The sequence below is a fragment of the Coregonus lavaretus genome (genome assembly GCF_964263955.1).
Source record: "Coregonus lavaretus genome assembly, contig: HAP1_SCAFFOLD_6983, whole genome shotgun sequence".
Lineage (NCBI taxonomy): Eukaryota > Metazoa > Chordata > Actinopteri > Salmoniformes > Salmonidae > Coregonus > Coregonus lavaretus.
The window spans coordinates 8,838-26,822 of NW_028159544.1; the positions used below are offsets into that span (position 1 = coordinate 8,838).

The window sequence follows — 17,985 nt, forward strand, 5'->3', positions numbered from 1 at the left end:
GTGCGTGTGTATGTGTGTGCACGTGAACTCTAAGCTGAGGCTGACATACCAATAGATACACCCACATGTCCGGCATTGAGCAGGCCGGTACACAGGACACAAATGAAAGGCTGTCGTAAGCACTTTAATCAGCACTTTAATGTGTAAATCATATTGTCTCAAAGATACTCCAAGACTGAGAGCAACTAGAAAACCTTGAAACCAATGATCATAGAAAGTCAAGCGGTGATGATGAGCGTTCTACCTCTCTCTCTCTAGCTTTCTTCCTTCCTTCCTCCCCTCATCCCTCGTCCATTCCTTCCTTCCTCCCAGGGGCTGGTGGGGGAGAAGTACGGCAGTATCCGCGTGCCAGGGGAGGTGGAGGCTCCAGAGTTTGAGATGATCCTGGATGCGGCGGTGGAAGCGGGGCTAGACACACACGTCCTGGAGGAGTGGTACTGCCGAGATGAGAACGCCGTGCCGCCAGCCTACTACCTCAAAGCCAAAGCCCAGATGTTGAAGAACTACCAAAACTCTGTAAGATCTGAACCTTTCACGGCATATTCAACAGCATTTAAGAAATATATTATGTTGGGGGAAAATTAGCTATGCTCAGACACAGTTGTTCTGGAATGGCTGTGGCCAGGTTATCTTGGATCAAAGACTAATTGAGTAGGTAGGTCTCACTGAGACTAACCCAAGATACTGAAATATCCGTATCATTGTACATTTTAGTCATTTTAGCAGATGCTATAATACAGAGCGACAGTTAGTGCATTCATCTTAAGATAGCTAAGTGGGACAACCACATCAGCAAAGTCAGTGCTAGTAGGAAAAAAATAAAAATATGGACAGCCAAAACTTTGTTCAGTATCATATTTACATTGGAAAAGGGAGCTCTTCTGCTCTGTTTTAGTCTAAGCAAACTGTTATGCTTGAACACATGCCCTTCACATTCACAAGCTGTTTAAAGCACCTGTAATATTGGCCAGTAAAAGTCACTTGGCAACAACTCTCTCAACACTTATTTTTATACAAAACTTTAAAACTTCAAGTTGCTTCCCCCATTAGAATGTGTTGTGCTGGTGGAAAGTTTGAGACCTATAAAGATTTGCCCTGCATTTCCTTAAAAGCTTGGTACTCTTAGTGTGAGTTGGCACTAGCAGTAAACATGTCTGCGGCTATCAATGCAGCTGTCACAGTCCCCCATTTAACTACAATGCTAGGCTAGTTAGTTAAGTTAAGCATTATAAGTACGCTGTAGTGGGTAGCTAAACGTTTGTGCATGCCTGTGTGACGGTCACCATTGTAACTACAGTGCTAGCTTCTAGCGTGCTGTTTTGGCTCGCTAAACATTAGGCGCTTGTGTCACTCAATGCGGCACCTCCTCGAGGCTGGAGGGAATTGAGAAAAACATTAGGGTTGGAATCTCATTGACTTCCTCTCTCCAGCACAGGAGGTTGGTGGCACCTTAATTGGGGAGGATGGGCTCGTGGTAATGGCTGGAGCGGAATCGGTGGAATGGTATCAAATACATCAAACGCATGGTTTCCATGGTGTTCGTTGCCATTCCATTCACTCCGTCCCAGCCGTTATTATGAGCCGTCCTCCCCTCAGCAGTCTCCACTGCTCTCCAAGGATATCTACCGTAGTTCTATTGGACCCAAAAACAATGACAATAGGATCAGCAGATATAGATGACGTGTCCACTATAGAATGTCTCTATGGTCCGGTTCAGCTTGTGGAGATAATGCACTATGTTGCATCGGTTGGGCCCAAACAGCTTCATCAGTTTCTACCGTTTACCAACTCAACTTTAAGGTCCTTTCCCTTTGCCAACAAAGTTGTATAGGTCTCTGGCTTTGTTAAGACTGCCATCTAAAATCAAAAGCATACCAATTGAGCTAGCTACTTAATGTTTAATCTACTCTGTATGTTCCATAATGCAGAACTATGTGCCAATTTCAACATTAAAAACTCCCTTTCGCTCCCTGTCTTCTACAGATGGAATCGAGCAGTGCAGCCAAGACGAAGAACGACAAGGCGTGGAGGAACGTGTCTGAGGAGATCAAGAGGATCTTCCGTAGGTCTGTCCTGCAGCTCCAGGAGAAGGGCACCATGAAGCCTCCTCAAGCCAAGAAATTTCTCTGCTCTGGTATGAAGGCTACTCCTGTCTCCTTCTTCTTCTTCTTCTTCTTCTTCTTCTTCTTCTTCTTCTTCTTCTATGGTGTTGTACCATGAAACTCAGTATAGTATATTGTGTTATTCAGTGCTGTGGTGTTTTCTTGTTTTACATAATTGTGTTCATTGAGCTATACTGTACAACCAAGATATGTGTGTGTGCATTAATTTTACCTCCTAAAACATTTAACCTTGGAAGGCTTTAGTTAAATCAGTTAAACAATAATATGCCATTTAGCAGACGCTTTTATCCAAAGCAACTTACAGTCACGCATGCATTTTTGTGTATGGGTGGTCCTGGGGATCGAACCCACTACCTTGGCATTACAAGCACCGTGCTCTACCAGCTGAGCTACAGAGGACCGCAGTATTGTGATAATTTTTGTTGTAGCAATCGGTTTTCCTCATGAGCTAATGTACCGTCAGAGAGTCCTACAGAGATAAACCTGCACATGCAGCCCAGATATAACCCTCAAAGATGTCTCCGAATATTTATTCTTACTCTCTGTGTTTACAATTTTAAAGTAGGTCTGCCCTAGAGGGCTCCAAAAGTGTTCCAAATTGGGTCTAATTACACTAAAAGCACTGATCCAATTGGACACTATCACCCACTTTGAGGATGAAAAGAAAAGTAAGTATATTCCCGGTATCTGCACGGTGCATCTCTCTGTAGCCTTTCTAGGCTGATGTTCTGTATGTACGGGTGTCATGGGTGCCCTCTGGGTTTCTTTTGTAGGCCATGTGTTTGTAGCCAGAGAGAAAGCAGCAACACTGTTAGCAGCAGCCTGCTTTGTAATGAATATAATACATGGGGAGTTTTTTTTTTTTTGGGGGGGGTTGTTTCTGACTATGTTCCCCTGCTGAGCCGTATACGATCTGGACATTACAAATTCACACAAAGTAATTTGACTTGATTACCATGCAGATTTCCATGTTTGATTTGTTCAAAGGCATAGCCAATGATTTTGTGTGCGGGGAAAAAAATACATTCAGTATGCCAGTTAATTGACTATACCGAGCTTCAAACGGCGTTTCTCTCCACTTCTTTTCTCTCTTGTCTTTTCTTACAGTCACTTCTATAGCACGCTGCAGTGAGAGCGATACTACACAGGAGATGCTGGCAGAGAGTTTCAGTAGAGCTGGCTCTTTGGGGGGGGGCTGTGATAAGGCTGCAATGCTAGTTATGTGATTGTATCAACCATCTTTCTCCTCAAACAAGGCTTAGGGGGAAAACATATATAATCGCAGACTAAAGACAGGCTTAAAAAAGACTGCCAGAATCTGTGCGGCTTTACTTAAAGACTCCCAAGTCTTCCAAGTCTGTTTTGAAGACAAGCTTAGGAGCCCACAACAGCAGCCAGTGCCAGCCTTTTGAAGCCTGTAGCATGGCAAAAGGAACAATAACTCACATTACTTTGAACAATATTAACACTCCAACTCATGTGTGGGTTAGCCTAACTCCTCAGAAATATTGTATAGCAAGTTTCTTCAGGGTTAAAATGTTCTAACTTTGAATTGATTCGTTGATTGTTTGTTTTCCTCCCGTTTTTCCAGCCTTGGAGGACGAACTGGACTTCGCCTTGGGCAAACAAACGCCTGCCTTCCTCAAGAAGTGTGTCTGCTACATCCGCAAGATCTCCAACTTCGACCGGCACGCCAAGCTCCCAGAGATGGCCAAGTACATGGACATCGTCGTCTCAGAGGACCGCGTAATGCGTAACCAGGAAGCCTACGAACGTCTTTTAAAGGTGCGGGACGAGTTTATCCCCACCGTGGTGGCCTCGTCCAACCTCCGCGTCTACTCCTCTGTGACGCACTGCGACATGAAGCTGGGCTACTCCCAGGAGGTGGAGAGCCACTACGTCGAAGGCTTGTGTAAACAGTTCTACGAGGATATGGTGGACATCATTCAGGCCACGGTCCAGCAGAACTTTGACACAGAGACGGACCCTCTGTACGACGAGATCCTTCAGCACCTGTCCCTGTGTAAGAACTTCTCGGCCTTCTACGATTATAAGAGCGAGACCCTGGACCTGGTGCAGGAGTATCTGCTGCCGTCTAAGGGGAGCAGGATGAGCCCCCTGGTGGTCTACGGTGGGCCGTGCACGGGGAAAACACTACTGCTAGCCGAGGTGGCCAAACAGGTGAGAGACATGCCACTGCTGGTGGGGTGGACTTTTAGGTCTTTGGGCTTAATGGCACTTCCTGGTTTAGGATCAATTTTAGATAATAAATGAAAGGCTTTAGCAAGCACAACAGGCATTCGTGTGAGAGATAATGTGTCCGTCTGTGTTCGTCTGCTTGAGTGTGTCTGTCTGTACGTGCATGTGCCTCCTGTGTGTAAGAGTGTACAAGGGTGTTCGTCCGCTTGCTACACATGCATTATCCATCTGTGTGTGTATTTGTTTGTTGCATGTGAGTCCATCCATCAACTATGCACTTGTCCCTATCTTTGTGAATGCATGGATGTGTGCATGGATGTCCCCCGTATGCCCGCGTGCCCCTATGGGTGGGTGTGTGTCAGGTCACTGTTCACTTATTGGCCTGTCTGTTGCTTGGGCCATCTGGCTGCCTGGCCAGTCGGGCACATTAGGGTCACGTTGCAGGGATCCCACGGTGCAGTCACCCGGACCGGCTCCACCCTGCTTCTCAACCTTTATGATAGATGCCTTCGCCTCTAATAGATCACAGTTTACAGTTAATTTATCACAGGTGAAATACATTGTTCAGATTGTTGCACAGCACTTTGCTTCAAATGCATAACTCCAGCAGTTGTCACAGAGATCAGAGTATAGTATAGTATAGTATAGAGATATAGTAGATATAGTAGATATAGTAGATATAGTAGATATAGTATATAGATATAGTAGATATAGTAGATATAGTATAGAGATATAGTAGATATAGTATAGAGGTATATTATATATAGTAGATATAGTAGATATAGTATAGAGATATAGTAGATATAGTAGATATAGTAGATATAGTATATAGATATAGTATATATAGTAGATATGGTATAGAGATATAGTAGATATAGTATAGAGGTATAGTATATATAGTAGATATAGTAGATATAGTATAGAGATATAGTAGATATAGTAGATATAGTATAGAGATATAGTATATATAGTAGATATAGTAGATATAGTATAGAGATATAGTAGATATAGTAGATATAGTAGATATAGTATATAGATATAGTATATATAGTAGATATAGTATAGAGATATAGTAGATATAGTAGATATAGTATAGAGATATAGTAGATATAGTATAGAGGTATAGTATATATAGTAGATATAGTAGATATAGTATAGAGATATAGTAGATATAGTAGATATAGTAGATATAGTATATAGATATAGTATATATAGTAGATATGGTATAGAGATATAGTAAATCAAATCAAATCAAATCAAATTGTAGATATAGTATAGAGGTATAGTATATATAGTAGATATAGTAGATATAGTATAGATATATAGTAGATATAGTAGATATAGTATAGAGATATAGTAGATATAGTAGATATAGTATAGAGATCCACCTCTACGCAGACGACACCATTTTGTATACATCTGGCCCTTCATTGGACACTGTGTTAACAAACCTCCAAACAAGCTTCAATGCCATACAACACTCCTTCCGTGGCCTCCCACTGCTCTTAAACGCTAGTAAAACTAAATGCATGCTCTTCAATCGAATGCTGCTTGCACCCGCCTGCCCGACTAGAATCACTACTCTCGGCGGCTCTGACTTAGAATATGTGGACAACTACAAATACCTAGGTGTCTGGTTAGACTGTAAACTCTCCTTCCAGACTCACATTAAGTATCTCCAATCCAAGGTTAAATCTTGAATCGGCTTCCTATTTCGCAACAAAGCCGCCTTCACTCATGCTGCTAAACATGCCCTCGTAAAACTGACTATCCTACCGATCCATGACTTCGGCGATGTAATTTACAAAACAGCCTCCAACACTCTACTCAGCAAATTGGATGTAGTCTATCACAGTGCCATCCATTTTGTCACCAAAGCCCCATATACTACCCACCATTGTGACCTGTACGCTCTCGTTGGCTGGCCCTCACTACATATTCGTCGCCAAACCCACTGGCTCCAGGTCATCTATAAATCCCTTCTAGGCAAATCCCCGCCTTATCTTAGCTCACTGGTCACCATAGCAACACCCACCCGTAGTCTGTGCTCCAGCAGATATATCGCACTGGTCATCCCCAAAGCCAACACCTCCTTTGGTCGCCATCCTTCCAGTTCTCTGCTGCAAATGACTGGAACGAACTGCAAAAATCTCTGAAGCTGGAGACACTTATCTCCCTCACTAACCTTAAGCATCAGTTGTCAGTGCAGCTTACCGATCACTGTACCTGTACACAGCCCATCTGTAATTAGCCCACCCAACTACCTCATCCCCATATTGTTATTTACATTGTTATTTATTTTGCTCATTTGCACCCCAGTATCTCGATTTGCACATAATCTTCTGCACATCTATCACTCCAGTGTTAATACTAAATTATAATTGTAATTATTTTGCACTATGGCCTATTTATTGCCTTACCTCCATAACTTACTACATTTGCACACACTGTATATACATTTTCTATTGTGTTATTGACTGTACGTTTTGTTTATTCCATATGTAACTGTGTTGTTGTTTTTTCCGCACTGCTTTGCTTTATCTTGGCCAGGTCGCAGTTGTAAATGAGAACTTGTTCTCAACTGGCTTACCTGGTTAAATAAAGGTTAAATAAAAAAATAAAAAAATATAGTATATAGTATAGAGATATAGTAGATATAGTATAGAGATATAGTAGATATAGTAGATATAGTATAGAGATATAGTAGATATAGTAGATATAGTATAGAGATATAGTAGATATAGTAGATATAGTAGATATAGTAGATATAGTATAGAGATATAGTAGATATAGTAGATATAGTAGATATAGTAGAGAGATATAGGTAGGCTCTGTCGTAGCCGGCCGCGACCGGGAGACCCATGGGCTGACGCACAATTGGCCCAGCGTCGTCCAGGGTAGGGGAGGGAATGGCCGACGGGGATGTAGCTCAGTTGGTAGAGCATGACGTTTGCAACGCCAGGGTTGTGGGTTCGATTCCCACGGGGGGCCAGTTTGAAAAATAACAAAATAATGTATGCACTCACTAACTGTAAGTCGCTCTGGATAAGAGCGTCTGCTAAATAACTAAAATGTAAATGTAAATATAGTAGATATAGTAGATATAGTATAGAGATATACAGTGGGGAAAAAAAGTATTTAGTCAGCCACCAATTGTGCAAGTTCTCCCACTTAAAAAGATGAGAGAGGCCTGTAATTTTCATCATAGGTACACGTCAACTATGACAGACAAAATGAGAAAAATAATTCCAGAAAATCACATTGTAGGATTTTTAATGAATTTATTTGCAAATAATGGTGGAAAATAAGTATTTGGTCAATAACAAAAGTTTCTCAATACTTTGTTATATACCCTTTGTTGGCAATGACACAGGTCAAACGTTTTCTGTAAGTCTTCACAAGGTTTTCATACACTGTTGCTGGTATTTTGGCCCATTCCTCCATGCAGATCTCCTCTAGAGCAGTGATGTTTTGGGGCTGTCGCTGGGCAACATGGACTTTCAACTCCCTCCAAAGATTTTCTATGGGGTTGAGATCTGGAGACTGGCTAGGCCACTCCAGGACCTTGAAATGCTTCTTACGAAGCCACTCCTTCGTTGCCCGGGCGATGTGTTTGGGATCATTGTCATGCTGAAAGACCCAGCCACGTTTCATCTTCAATGCCCTTGCTGATGGAAGGAGGTTTTCACTCAAGATCTCACGATACATGGCCCCATTCATTATTTCCTTTACACGGATCAGTCGTCCTGGTCCCTTTGCAGAAAAACAGCCCCAAAGCATGATGTTTCCACCCCTATGCTTCACAGTAGGTATGGTGTTCTTTGGATGCAACTCAGTATTCTTTGTCCTCCAAACACGACGAGTTGAGTTTTTACCAAAAAGTTATATTTTGGTTTCATCTGACCATATGACATTCTCCCAATCCTCTTCTGGATCATCCAAATGCACTCTAGCAAACTTCAGACGGGCCTGGACATGTACTGGCTTAAGCAGGGGAACACGTCTGGCACTGCAGGATTTGAGTCCCTGGCGGCGTAGTGTGTTACTGATGGTAGGCTTTGTTACTTTGGTCCCAGCTCTCTGCAGGTCATTCACTAGGTCCCCCCGTGTGGTTCTGGGATTTTTGCTCACCGTTCTTGTGATCATTTTGACCCCACGGGGTGAGATCTTGAGTGGAGCCCCAGATCGAGGGAGATTATCAGTGGTCTTGTATGTCTTCCATTTCCTAATATTTGCTCCCACAGTTGATTTCTTCAAACCAAGCTGCTTACCTATTGCAGATTCAGTCTTCCCAGCCTGGTGCAGGTCTACAATTTTGTTTCTGGTGTCCTTTGACAGCTCTTTGGTCTTGGCCATAGTGGAGTTTGGAGTGTGACTGTTTGAGGTTGTGGACAGGTGTCTTTTATACTGATAACAAGTTCAAACAGGTGCCATTAATACAGGTAACGAGTGGAGGACAGAGGAGCCTCTTAAATAAGAAGTTACAGGTCTGTGAGAGCCAGAAATCTTGCTTGTTTGTAGGTGACCAAATACTTATTTTCCACCATAATTTGCAAATAAATTCATTAAAAATCCTACAATGTGATTTTCTGGATTTTTTTTTCTCAATTTGTCTGTTATAGTTGACGTGTACCTATGATGAAAATTACAGGCCTCTCTCATCTTTTTAAGTGGGAGAACTTGCACAATTGGTGGCTGACTAAATACTTTTTTCCCCACTGTAGTATAGAGATATAGTATAGAGATATAGTATAGAGATATAGTATATATAGTATAGAGATATAGTAGATATAGTATAGAGATATAGTATAGAGATATAGTATAGAGATATAGTATATATAGTATATATAGTATAGAGATATAGTAGATATAGTATAGAGATATTGTAGATATAGTATAGAGATATAGTAGATATAGTATAGAGATATAGTATAGAGATATAGTAGATATAGTAGATATAGTATAGAGATATAGTAGATATAGTAGATATAGTATATAGATATAGTAGATATAGTATAGATATATAGTAGATATAGTATAGAGATATAGTAGATATAGTAGATATAGTATAGAGATATAGTATAGAGATATAGTATAGAGATATAGTATAGAGATATAGTAGATATAGTATAGAGATATAGTAGATATAGTAGATATAGTATAGAGATATAGTATAGAGATATAGTATAGAGATATAGTATATATAGTATAGAGATATAGTAGATATAGTAGATATAGTAGATATAGTATAGAGATATATTATAGAGATATAGTATAGAGATATAGTATATATAGTATAGAGATATAGTAGATATAGTATAGAGATATTGTAGATATAGTAGATATAGTATAGAGATATAGTAGATATAGTAGATATAGTATAGAGATATAGTAGATATAGTATAGAGATATAGTAGATATAGTAGATATAGTATATAGATATAGTAGATATAGTATAGAGATATAGTAGATATAGTATAGAGATATAGTAGATATAGTATAGAGATATAGTATAGAGATATTGTAGATATAGTAGATATAGTATAGAGATATAGTATAGAGATATAGTAGATATAGTAGATATAGTATAGAGATATAGTAGATATAGTAGATATAGTATAGAGATATAGTAGATATAGTAGATATAGTAAAGATATATAGTAGATATAGTAGATATAGTATAGAGATATAGTAGATATAGTAGATATAGTATAGAGATATAGTATAGAGATATAGTAGATATAGTAGATATAGTATAGAGATATAGTAGATATAGTAGATATAGTATAGAGATATAGTAGATATAGTAGATATAGTATAGAGATATAGTAGATATAAAAAAGTTTTTCTTTATTTGCTACTCCCTGCTGCTTCCTTCTGGAGTTATACATGGCCAGGATGAGTGGGGAGGTCGGCTGTGTTTTGGATGAGTGGAGTGATGGGGGGAGGGAGGGAGGGAAGGAGGGAGGGAGGGATGGGTCTGTTGACAGCATGTTGACCAGAGCAGATTTTAGTCTCTAACGCTATATCCGTCATGACGAGCTCTGAGACCTGGTGTACTCTCCTTGGAGTTGCCACGCAGATATTTAGTGTGACATTTACGCAGCGGTCAGAAATGAGGCGCCTAGATTCTACGTGCCTTGCATGTCACGTACAATAGAATCCACACAGTCCCAGTCCCACATGTAGACACACATGCACACACATTTACTCTCTCTCACACTTTCACACACCTGCACGAACATACACACACACTGCTGTAGTCGGTCTCAGAGCCTCAAGAATTGCACCAAAGTGTCAAATTATGGTGAATGATTCTAGGAATCACAGCAGGGGGCCTTGGTGAATTATTGAATGAAACTATAAATATGGATGAAAACAGGGGAAACAGGGAGCTGTGCTGATTCATAAAATATCTCTCATGTTGGAAAAGTCATTGGATGCTTCTATCTTAGCCTGAGTGCCAGTCAGTTTGTGCTCTCTTGCCAACTCCTTATGGAATTCTCATGCAAAACATGATTTGACTTGACAATGACAATGGAGTAGACTAAATCCACAAACAGATCTGGGATCAGGCTACGTCTATCTAATTCTTGAGAATGTAAATATTTTTTCGCTTGTTGTTTTTCTGTTTACCTCATGGCCTTGGCGAAGAGAGGATAGCTTAAAATGTTCACAGGATCTCTTGAATAATGTATCAGTTCTACAAACTGAGTTCACATTCTCGCAGTTCTATTTGTAAAGTATCTGTCCCCAGGGGACAGAAATACCTGGTATTGACGCAGACCTCTGTCCTCTGTACACTGCTCTAACCTTGGCATTTTTTTTTTTTTGGGCATCACATCACGCCCAGTGCTTTCCGAATAGCAAGTGCTTTCCAAATAGCAATTCTAGCTCCCTCCACTTTAGTAGAGCTTTATGTTGTCTTCTGAGTCACACAGAGTAAATATAGATTGGGTAAAAAAATTATTGCAAAAAGCTAAAGCTAGTTAGAAATAACACAAAACGAACAACAAAACTAGTTCCCTTACGGTGGAACACGCTTTGAGATACTTTTTGAAAAACTGTTTTATAAATGCAATCCATTATTGAAAACATGGCCTTGTATGTTTTCTCTCTCTCTCTGAGTTGTCATAGTTATTCACTCTTTCACGTATGATCCTTGAGAGAGTGACTAAATCTCTTTTCTCTCTCAGGCCTACACGTGGCTCCAGACGGAGATGGGTCCCGAGACAGACCCGGTGGTCATCGTCCGCTTTGTGGGCTCCTCAGAGTTCGCCACAAACCTGCGCACCCTCCTCCAGAGCATCTGTGAGCAGATAGCCCTCAACTACCGTTGCCTGATCCACTTCCTGCCCAACAAGATCCAGGAGATGATGGAGCTGCTGGTCAACCTCCTTGGGGAGTCCTCCTTCCACCGGCCCCTGGTCATCATCCTGGATGCCCTGGAGCAACTCTCAGAGGCTGACGAGGCCCGCAAGCTGTGGTGGCTCCCCGTCCACCTGCCTCGCACTGTCCGCATCGTGGTCTCAACATTACCCAACAAGCACGGAATCCTCCAGAAGCTCCGCTGTTTGATCCATGATGAAGGACGCTATGTACAGCTGGTGCAGCGGGACCGTAAAACCTGTAGTCAGACGCTGAAGCAGCAGCTGCTGGGGGTGAAGAGGAAGGTGACCTCGGGACAGCAGATCTATGTCAACGAAGCGCTGGCCAAGTGCACGCTACCCATGTTCGTCAATCTCATCTACCGGGAGGTGGTGCACTGGCGCTCGCACAAGGACGTGGACGACCGCTCGCTGTGCTCCACCGTGCACGAGAGCATCGAGCAGCTCTTCTACTCTGTGGAGAACAAGCTGGGGCAGCGGTTCGTGTTCAGGGCGCTGGGATACATCACTATGGCCAAGGCGGGGTTAACGGAGGTGGAGCTGGAGGATATTCTGTCACTGGATAACAGCGTGCTGGGAGATATCATGGTCAGTTCGAATCTAAAAAACCCGCTGAGGATCTCCTATGACCTAGTGGCGAGGCTGAAAGAGGAACTGGAGGGGTACCTGGTGGAGAGGCAGGTGAGAAATGTTACCCTGATGGTGTGGGCCAATAGACACCTGCACCTCATCGCCCAGAAGCTGTATCTTAGCAATGAGGAGGACGTGCACCAGATGCACAGCCTCCTGGCCGAGTACTTCCTAGGGGCGTGGTCGGGCGGCAGGAAAAAGATCTTCCACTGCGACAACAACCACTTTGCCTCACTCAACATCTCCCAACACAAGAACCCCCACCCCCAGCAGCCGTCCCACAAAGAAGCATCCGCCGAGAAGTACTCCTATGATAGGCAGACACCTGAGCAGCCCTGGGTGTTCCAGTGCAACCTCCTGGAGCCCGACATCTTCTTCGTCAACCACAGGAAGATGACAGAGCTCCTCTACCACCTGACTCGGAGTGGCCGCACGGACGACCTCATGTACGGGGTCATCATGAACTTCAGTTGGCTCTACACCATGATCAAGATAGGGCAGTTTGAAAAGGCACTGACTGACATCGACCTAGCCTACAGCTACTCCCAGGAGAAAGAGCTCAAGTTCTTGGCCACCACGCTACGCAGCATCAAGGTCAAAGTGATGAATAACCCAGCATCCCTGTCTGCAGAGCTGCAGCAGAGGCTCCTCCCTGTGGTCACCTCCCTACCCAAGCTCCGACACCTCCTCCTGGAGTGCGACAAGGACGGCCCCAAGTACTGCTCCATCGTGCCCCTCCACTCCTCCATGGACGTCACCTACAGCCCTGAAAGGCTGCCCCTGTGCTCCAGCTACATGCAGATCGTGGAGATCCTGCCCACCCTGGCCCCCAACATCGTCCTTGTGGCCCTGGACGATGGGTCCGTCAGCACATGGGATGTGGAGAGCAGGCAGCTCCTCCGGCAGATAGACACGGCCCGCTCGGTTGTCCTGGGCATCAGACTAACCAGCGACGAGAAGTACCTGGTCGTTGCAACCACCAAGAACACGCTGCTCATTTATGACAACCATAAGTCCTGCCTGCTGTCCGAAGTGGACATCAAGGGCTCCAAGCACTGTGGTATCACAGGAGGGGTGGCCTTCATCAACGGATTCACGCTGGCCAGCCATCATGCCTTGGCCTGGCTAGAGGCCAGTAAAGACGTCAATGTGATCGATCTGCTCTACGGCTGGCCCCTCTACCAGTTCCACTGCTGGTACGAGGTCACCTGCGTCCAATGCTCCCCTGATGGAATGTATGCCTTCTGTGGTCAGTACCTCAACACCACATCCATCTTCCATCTGGGCACCGGGGACAAGCTAGCCACGGTCACATCTGAGTTTTCCGGGGGATTTGTCAAGTCCATCTTAGTCCTGGACACCATTCACCAGATGGTGATGATCGATAATGAGGGGAGCCTGTCGGTGTGGAACACCAAAGAGATCACCAACCCCAAACTGATGGAAGATTATGACTGCCGGGGGGACGAGAGTGAGGTGGTGGGCATCGAGCTGTCAGAAGACCAGCGCTCCATCCTCATCTGCAAAGACAAGAGCATCGAGGTCCTGGACACCAAGTTGTGGAAGATGGCAGAGAAGTTCAAGGCCAAGCGTGCCGAGCGTTTCGTGGCTGCAGTCCTCTCCAAAAATGGCCAAAGTATCGTGGCCTCCATGGAGAACACGTCGTCCATATTTGTGTGGAGGAGGGACAGCGGGCAGTGCATGGCCAGCCTGATTGAGATCTCTGGGGCCATCATTAAACTCATAAAGTCCACCCACCACAACCTGCTCCTGTCTGTGGCAAGCAGTGGAGTGCTATCTGTCTGGGACATTGACATCATCACCGCCATGTCCAACATCGACAAAACAGGTAAGAGGATCCAGAGTTTACAGCTCTCTGGAAGGGAAGACTTTGTGTTCACCATGGACGGCTCCGAAGCCATCCACAAGTGGAACTTCAGCACGGGCTTCATCGAGACCATCTTCAAGCACGAGGGCTTGGTGGAGAACTGTGTCCTGACCTCCTCCGGGGATCTCATGGTGACGTCAGATGACAAGTGCAGCCAGTACATCTGGCACACGGCCACTGGCGAAAACATCTTCCGCATCAATGGACAGAAGATATCCCAGCTCCTGATGACCCACAACGACCAGTTTGTGGTGTCCCTCTGCGAACAAAACTGCTCCCGAGTCTGGAGGCTGGCCACCGGACACAAAGTGTGCAACATACTGGTGACCCTCCAGAATGCACTGATCACCACCGCAAACACCTTCCTGGTGGGAACTACTAAAAACAAGCTGCTCGCCGTCAGCCTCTGGTCAGGCAGTATTTCCAAGAAGTTTGTCTGTGACGACGGCATTAGCATTGTCAACTTCAAGCTCATTCCCGACTGCCCTGACTTTGTGGTCTTCATTACGTCTACAGAGACTGTGTTTATATGGAGCGTGGCGGACGAGTCAGTCTGCAGACGCGTCCAGCTGCCTACCAACTTCCTGAAAAACCTGGAGGACTTCCAGATTTCACCCAATGGGAAACTGGGCATTGTCTCTAAGGGCGACGAGAACATTAACGTGTTGGACCTTCACAGCGGGAAGCTGAGGCTCGTTCACGCCGCCGGTATCATCTGGCGGCAGAAGCTGTCCAGGGATGGGCGTTACCTGGTATACATCTGCTTCCGGAACTGCGATGAGGATGACGAGGCGGGCGTGGTGTCCAACCTGATCGTGATGCGTCTGGCGGACGGGAAGAGCATCGGGACATGCTCCCTCTACAAGACGCCCACCTTCCTCTGCCTGTCCCAGCGGGCGCTCAACATCATCATCGGCTTCGAGGATGGCAGCATCAGCACCTACACAGTGGTGGACCGCGTGGACGCCGCACTCAAAATCAAGATTGCCACGTCCAACAGCCGGCAGATCGTCAACAACGCCTCGCAGAAGGTAAGGCCCAAGTGCGGCAACCACACCTTCAAGACCATCGCCGACTGCGTGTGGAGGGAGTCCACTGAGGTCTTCTCCAGGGATAGCCCCATCAATGTGTCTGACTCAGGGGAGCCAGAGACCACCACTCCCACCAAAAAGAGTGAACTGTTGCAGTGAAGGTGGGTGGGGTTGCAGTTGACCCTTGTTTACAGCCACCTGATTCAGCTGCAGATGTCCTCTGTGTAGTCTACTATATGCTACTATAACGCTGCACTCAAGTCATGTATTACCTATAAGGTATTAGTTTAGTTTTTTTCTTCACATGATGACTGTTAGAATCCAAGTCGTTTTTTATGGTTAGAATATTTTTTTCAATATATGATATAAAATATATTTAATCTATTGGTTTGCCATTATGTTTCCTTTTGCATTTGAAGAACAAAGTTGTTATTTAGATTTCTCTGTTTGAGATTTCCAAAGCTATCCCAGTTAGCTTGACCAATTTACCTTAGACGTGTTACTTTCTTTGCATTGTGCACATTAAGCCATAATGTCGTTCTTAATAAATGTGTATTTATTTATGTTGAATTAAATCGTAGGTACTGAACATTAAACTATATGTGTACATATCTCTTTTGGCTGCTGCAATTTGTGCAACTCCTTAAAAAAATGTTATGTTGTGCTTAATGCAATCAAAGTGAGTGCCTGGATTTTGAAATGTATTTTATTGTCGTATAGACTACTGAGAATTACGAAGATGCAGGCAATTCGTAGACACAGTATATACAGAGATACATATACTAATTTAGCATACATAATCAATTTGATTGATTTAAATTATCAAAGAAGAAAGATTATTGAGGATTAAGGTACTTTAGTGGCAGTGTTGAGTTTGAGATTATAAATCCATGTGTTCGCCATATTAACAGTTGGTCCAACTTTACCTACAGTTTCCGGTTCATGAGTTTCTCAGTATAGGGTAGCATAGTGTAGCATCTCACTGTACGCATCCACGCCTTAAACAGTCTTCTATTTTACAGCTTTTACATTCAGTGGAGTTATGTTTATTGTCTTAACATTCAGAGAGAGAGAGGTAAAAAGATAAGTGTTATTAGGCGAAAGTGGTGAAAGTACTGAAATGTGTTAGAATATCAACGTTTTGTGAGCGTCAGGTCAGTATTGAAGGATATTCGGGAACGATGTTCATAAAAGATTCTGATTTTTTGTGTTATTTATTAGTCATATTGATAATCGTTTGTGTGTCTTTGCTCTTTAAACAGGTGTTGGTTTTTGCCTTTGGTTAACACAGTCACAGGGATTCAGAGTTGAAATTAAAGGATATCATCAGTCGTTACTAGCGTTTTGGTTTTCTATAAACCTTTTAAGGGCTATTCTGTCTAATTGTATGTATACTTCTTTTCAACAGTTGAGACGTTGGCCCACTTAAGAACTTAGCAGTATTAAGCTTGAACATATTTCAGTATTATATATTTCAAAGCAAACATTCTAAATCTAGAAATATCATACAGTGTATTTGCCAAAGTCTTAGTTTGATGTTCTGTTCCGTTAACAATGGTCCATTTGTTTTAAGGCTTGTACTTACTTACATCATGACCAAATTGTTTGAGTGTGTTACTTGATTATGTTGAACCATGATAGAGTAAATGTACTATCTTTGCTAAGACATTGAGTCCACTTGATATATTGGAATGCCAGTTTAAAGAGTATATTTGAATGTGTCCATATGGAAGCCAGTATACGGTATTATTGTATGTTATGTAACTTGAATGACTTTTAATAATGTAACATGTTTGAAACAAATAGTTGACATACTGGTAATGAATGTTTCTACGTTATTCTTTGTATGGTCAGGACTGACCTGTTTAGAGATATTTATATTTTCATAAATGTTGTACCTACATTTTGTTACAGAGTTGTTTAACTGGAATTATTCTAACAGAAAAAAAAAGAAACTTATGTCTGAAGCAATATGAAATAGTGTGTATGCAATGTTTGTATGGAACATTTTAATGTAATAAAATTGTTCACTTTTTTTTTGGAACTTTGTCGTGCTTGTCATTGCAGTGGTCTGAGGTCGTTGGCTGATCATCTAGACCAGAGCTGGGCAACTTTAATGGGGATGGGTACCCCACATCCACACGTATGGGTGGTCCTCTGTAGCTCAATTGGTAGAGCGCGGCGCTTGTAACGTGGGTTCGATCCCCGGGACCACACATACGTAAAAAATTTATGCACACATGACTGTAAGTCGCTTTTGATAAAAGCGTCTGCTAAATGGCATATTATTATTATTATTATTATTATTATTATTATTATTATTATTATTACACATTATTATTACACCCCAAACTAATTACCATCGGTGGAAAAAGTACCCAATTGTCATACTTGAGTAAAAATAAAGATACCTTTAGAAAATGACTCAAGTAAAAGTGAAAATCCTACTTGAGTAAAATCCTAAAAGTATTTGGTTTAAAAAATACTTAAGTATCAAAATTAAATGTAATTGCTAAAATTTACTTAAGTATCAAAACTAAAAGTATACATTTTTTCATATTCCTTACATTAAGCAAACCAGACGGCACCATTTTCTTGTTTTTTATTTATTTACTGATAGCCAGGGGCACGTTCCAACACTCTGACATAATTTACAAATGTGTTTAGTGAGTCCCCCAGATCAGAGGCAGTAGGGATGACCAGGGATGTTCTCTTGATAAGTGTGT

The 17,985-nt window shown here is 42.8% G+C and overlaps 1 protein-coding gene across 1 annotated transcript; it reads left to right on the plus strand.

The window, feature by feature from the left end:
* Positions 1 to 312: 312 nt before the first annotated feature.
* Positions 313 to 15,418, plus strand: LOC311122730 (NACHT and WD repeat domain-containing protein 2-like; the record flags this gene model as incomplete). The annotated part of the gene is made up of 4 exons (XM_084197057.1): positions 313 to 516; positions 1,984 to 2,134; positions 3,715 to 4,304; positions 11,519 to 15,418. Coding segments are annotated over 4 exons (4,845 nt in total), but the record flags the coding sequence as incomplete, so codon positions are not given.
* Positions 15,419 to 17,985: the final 2,567 nt, after the last annotated feature.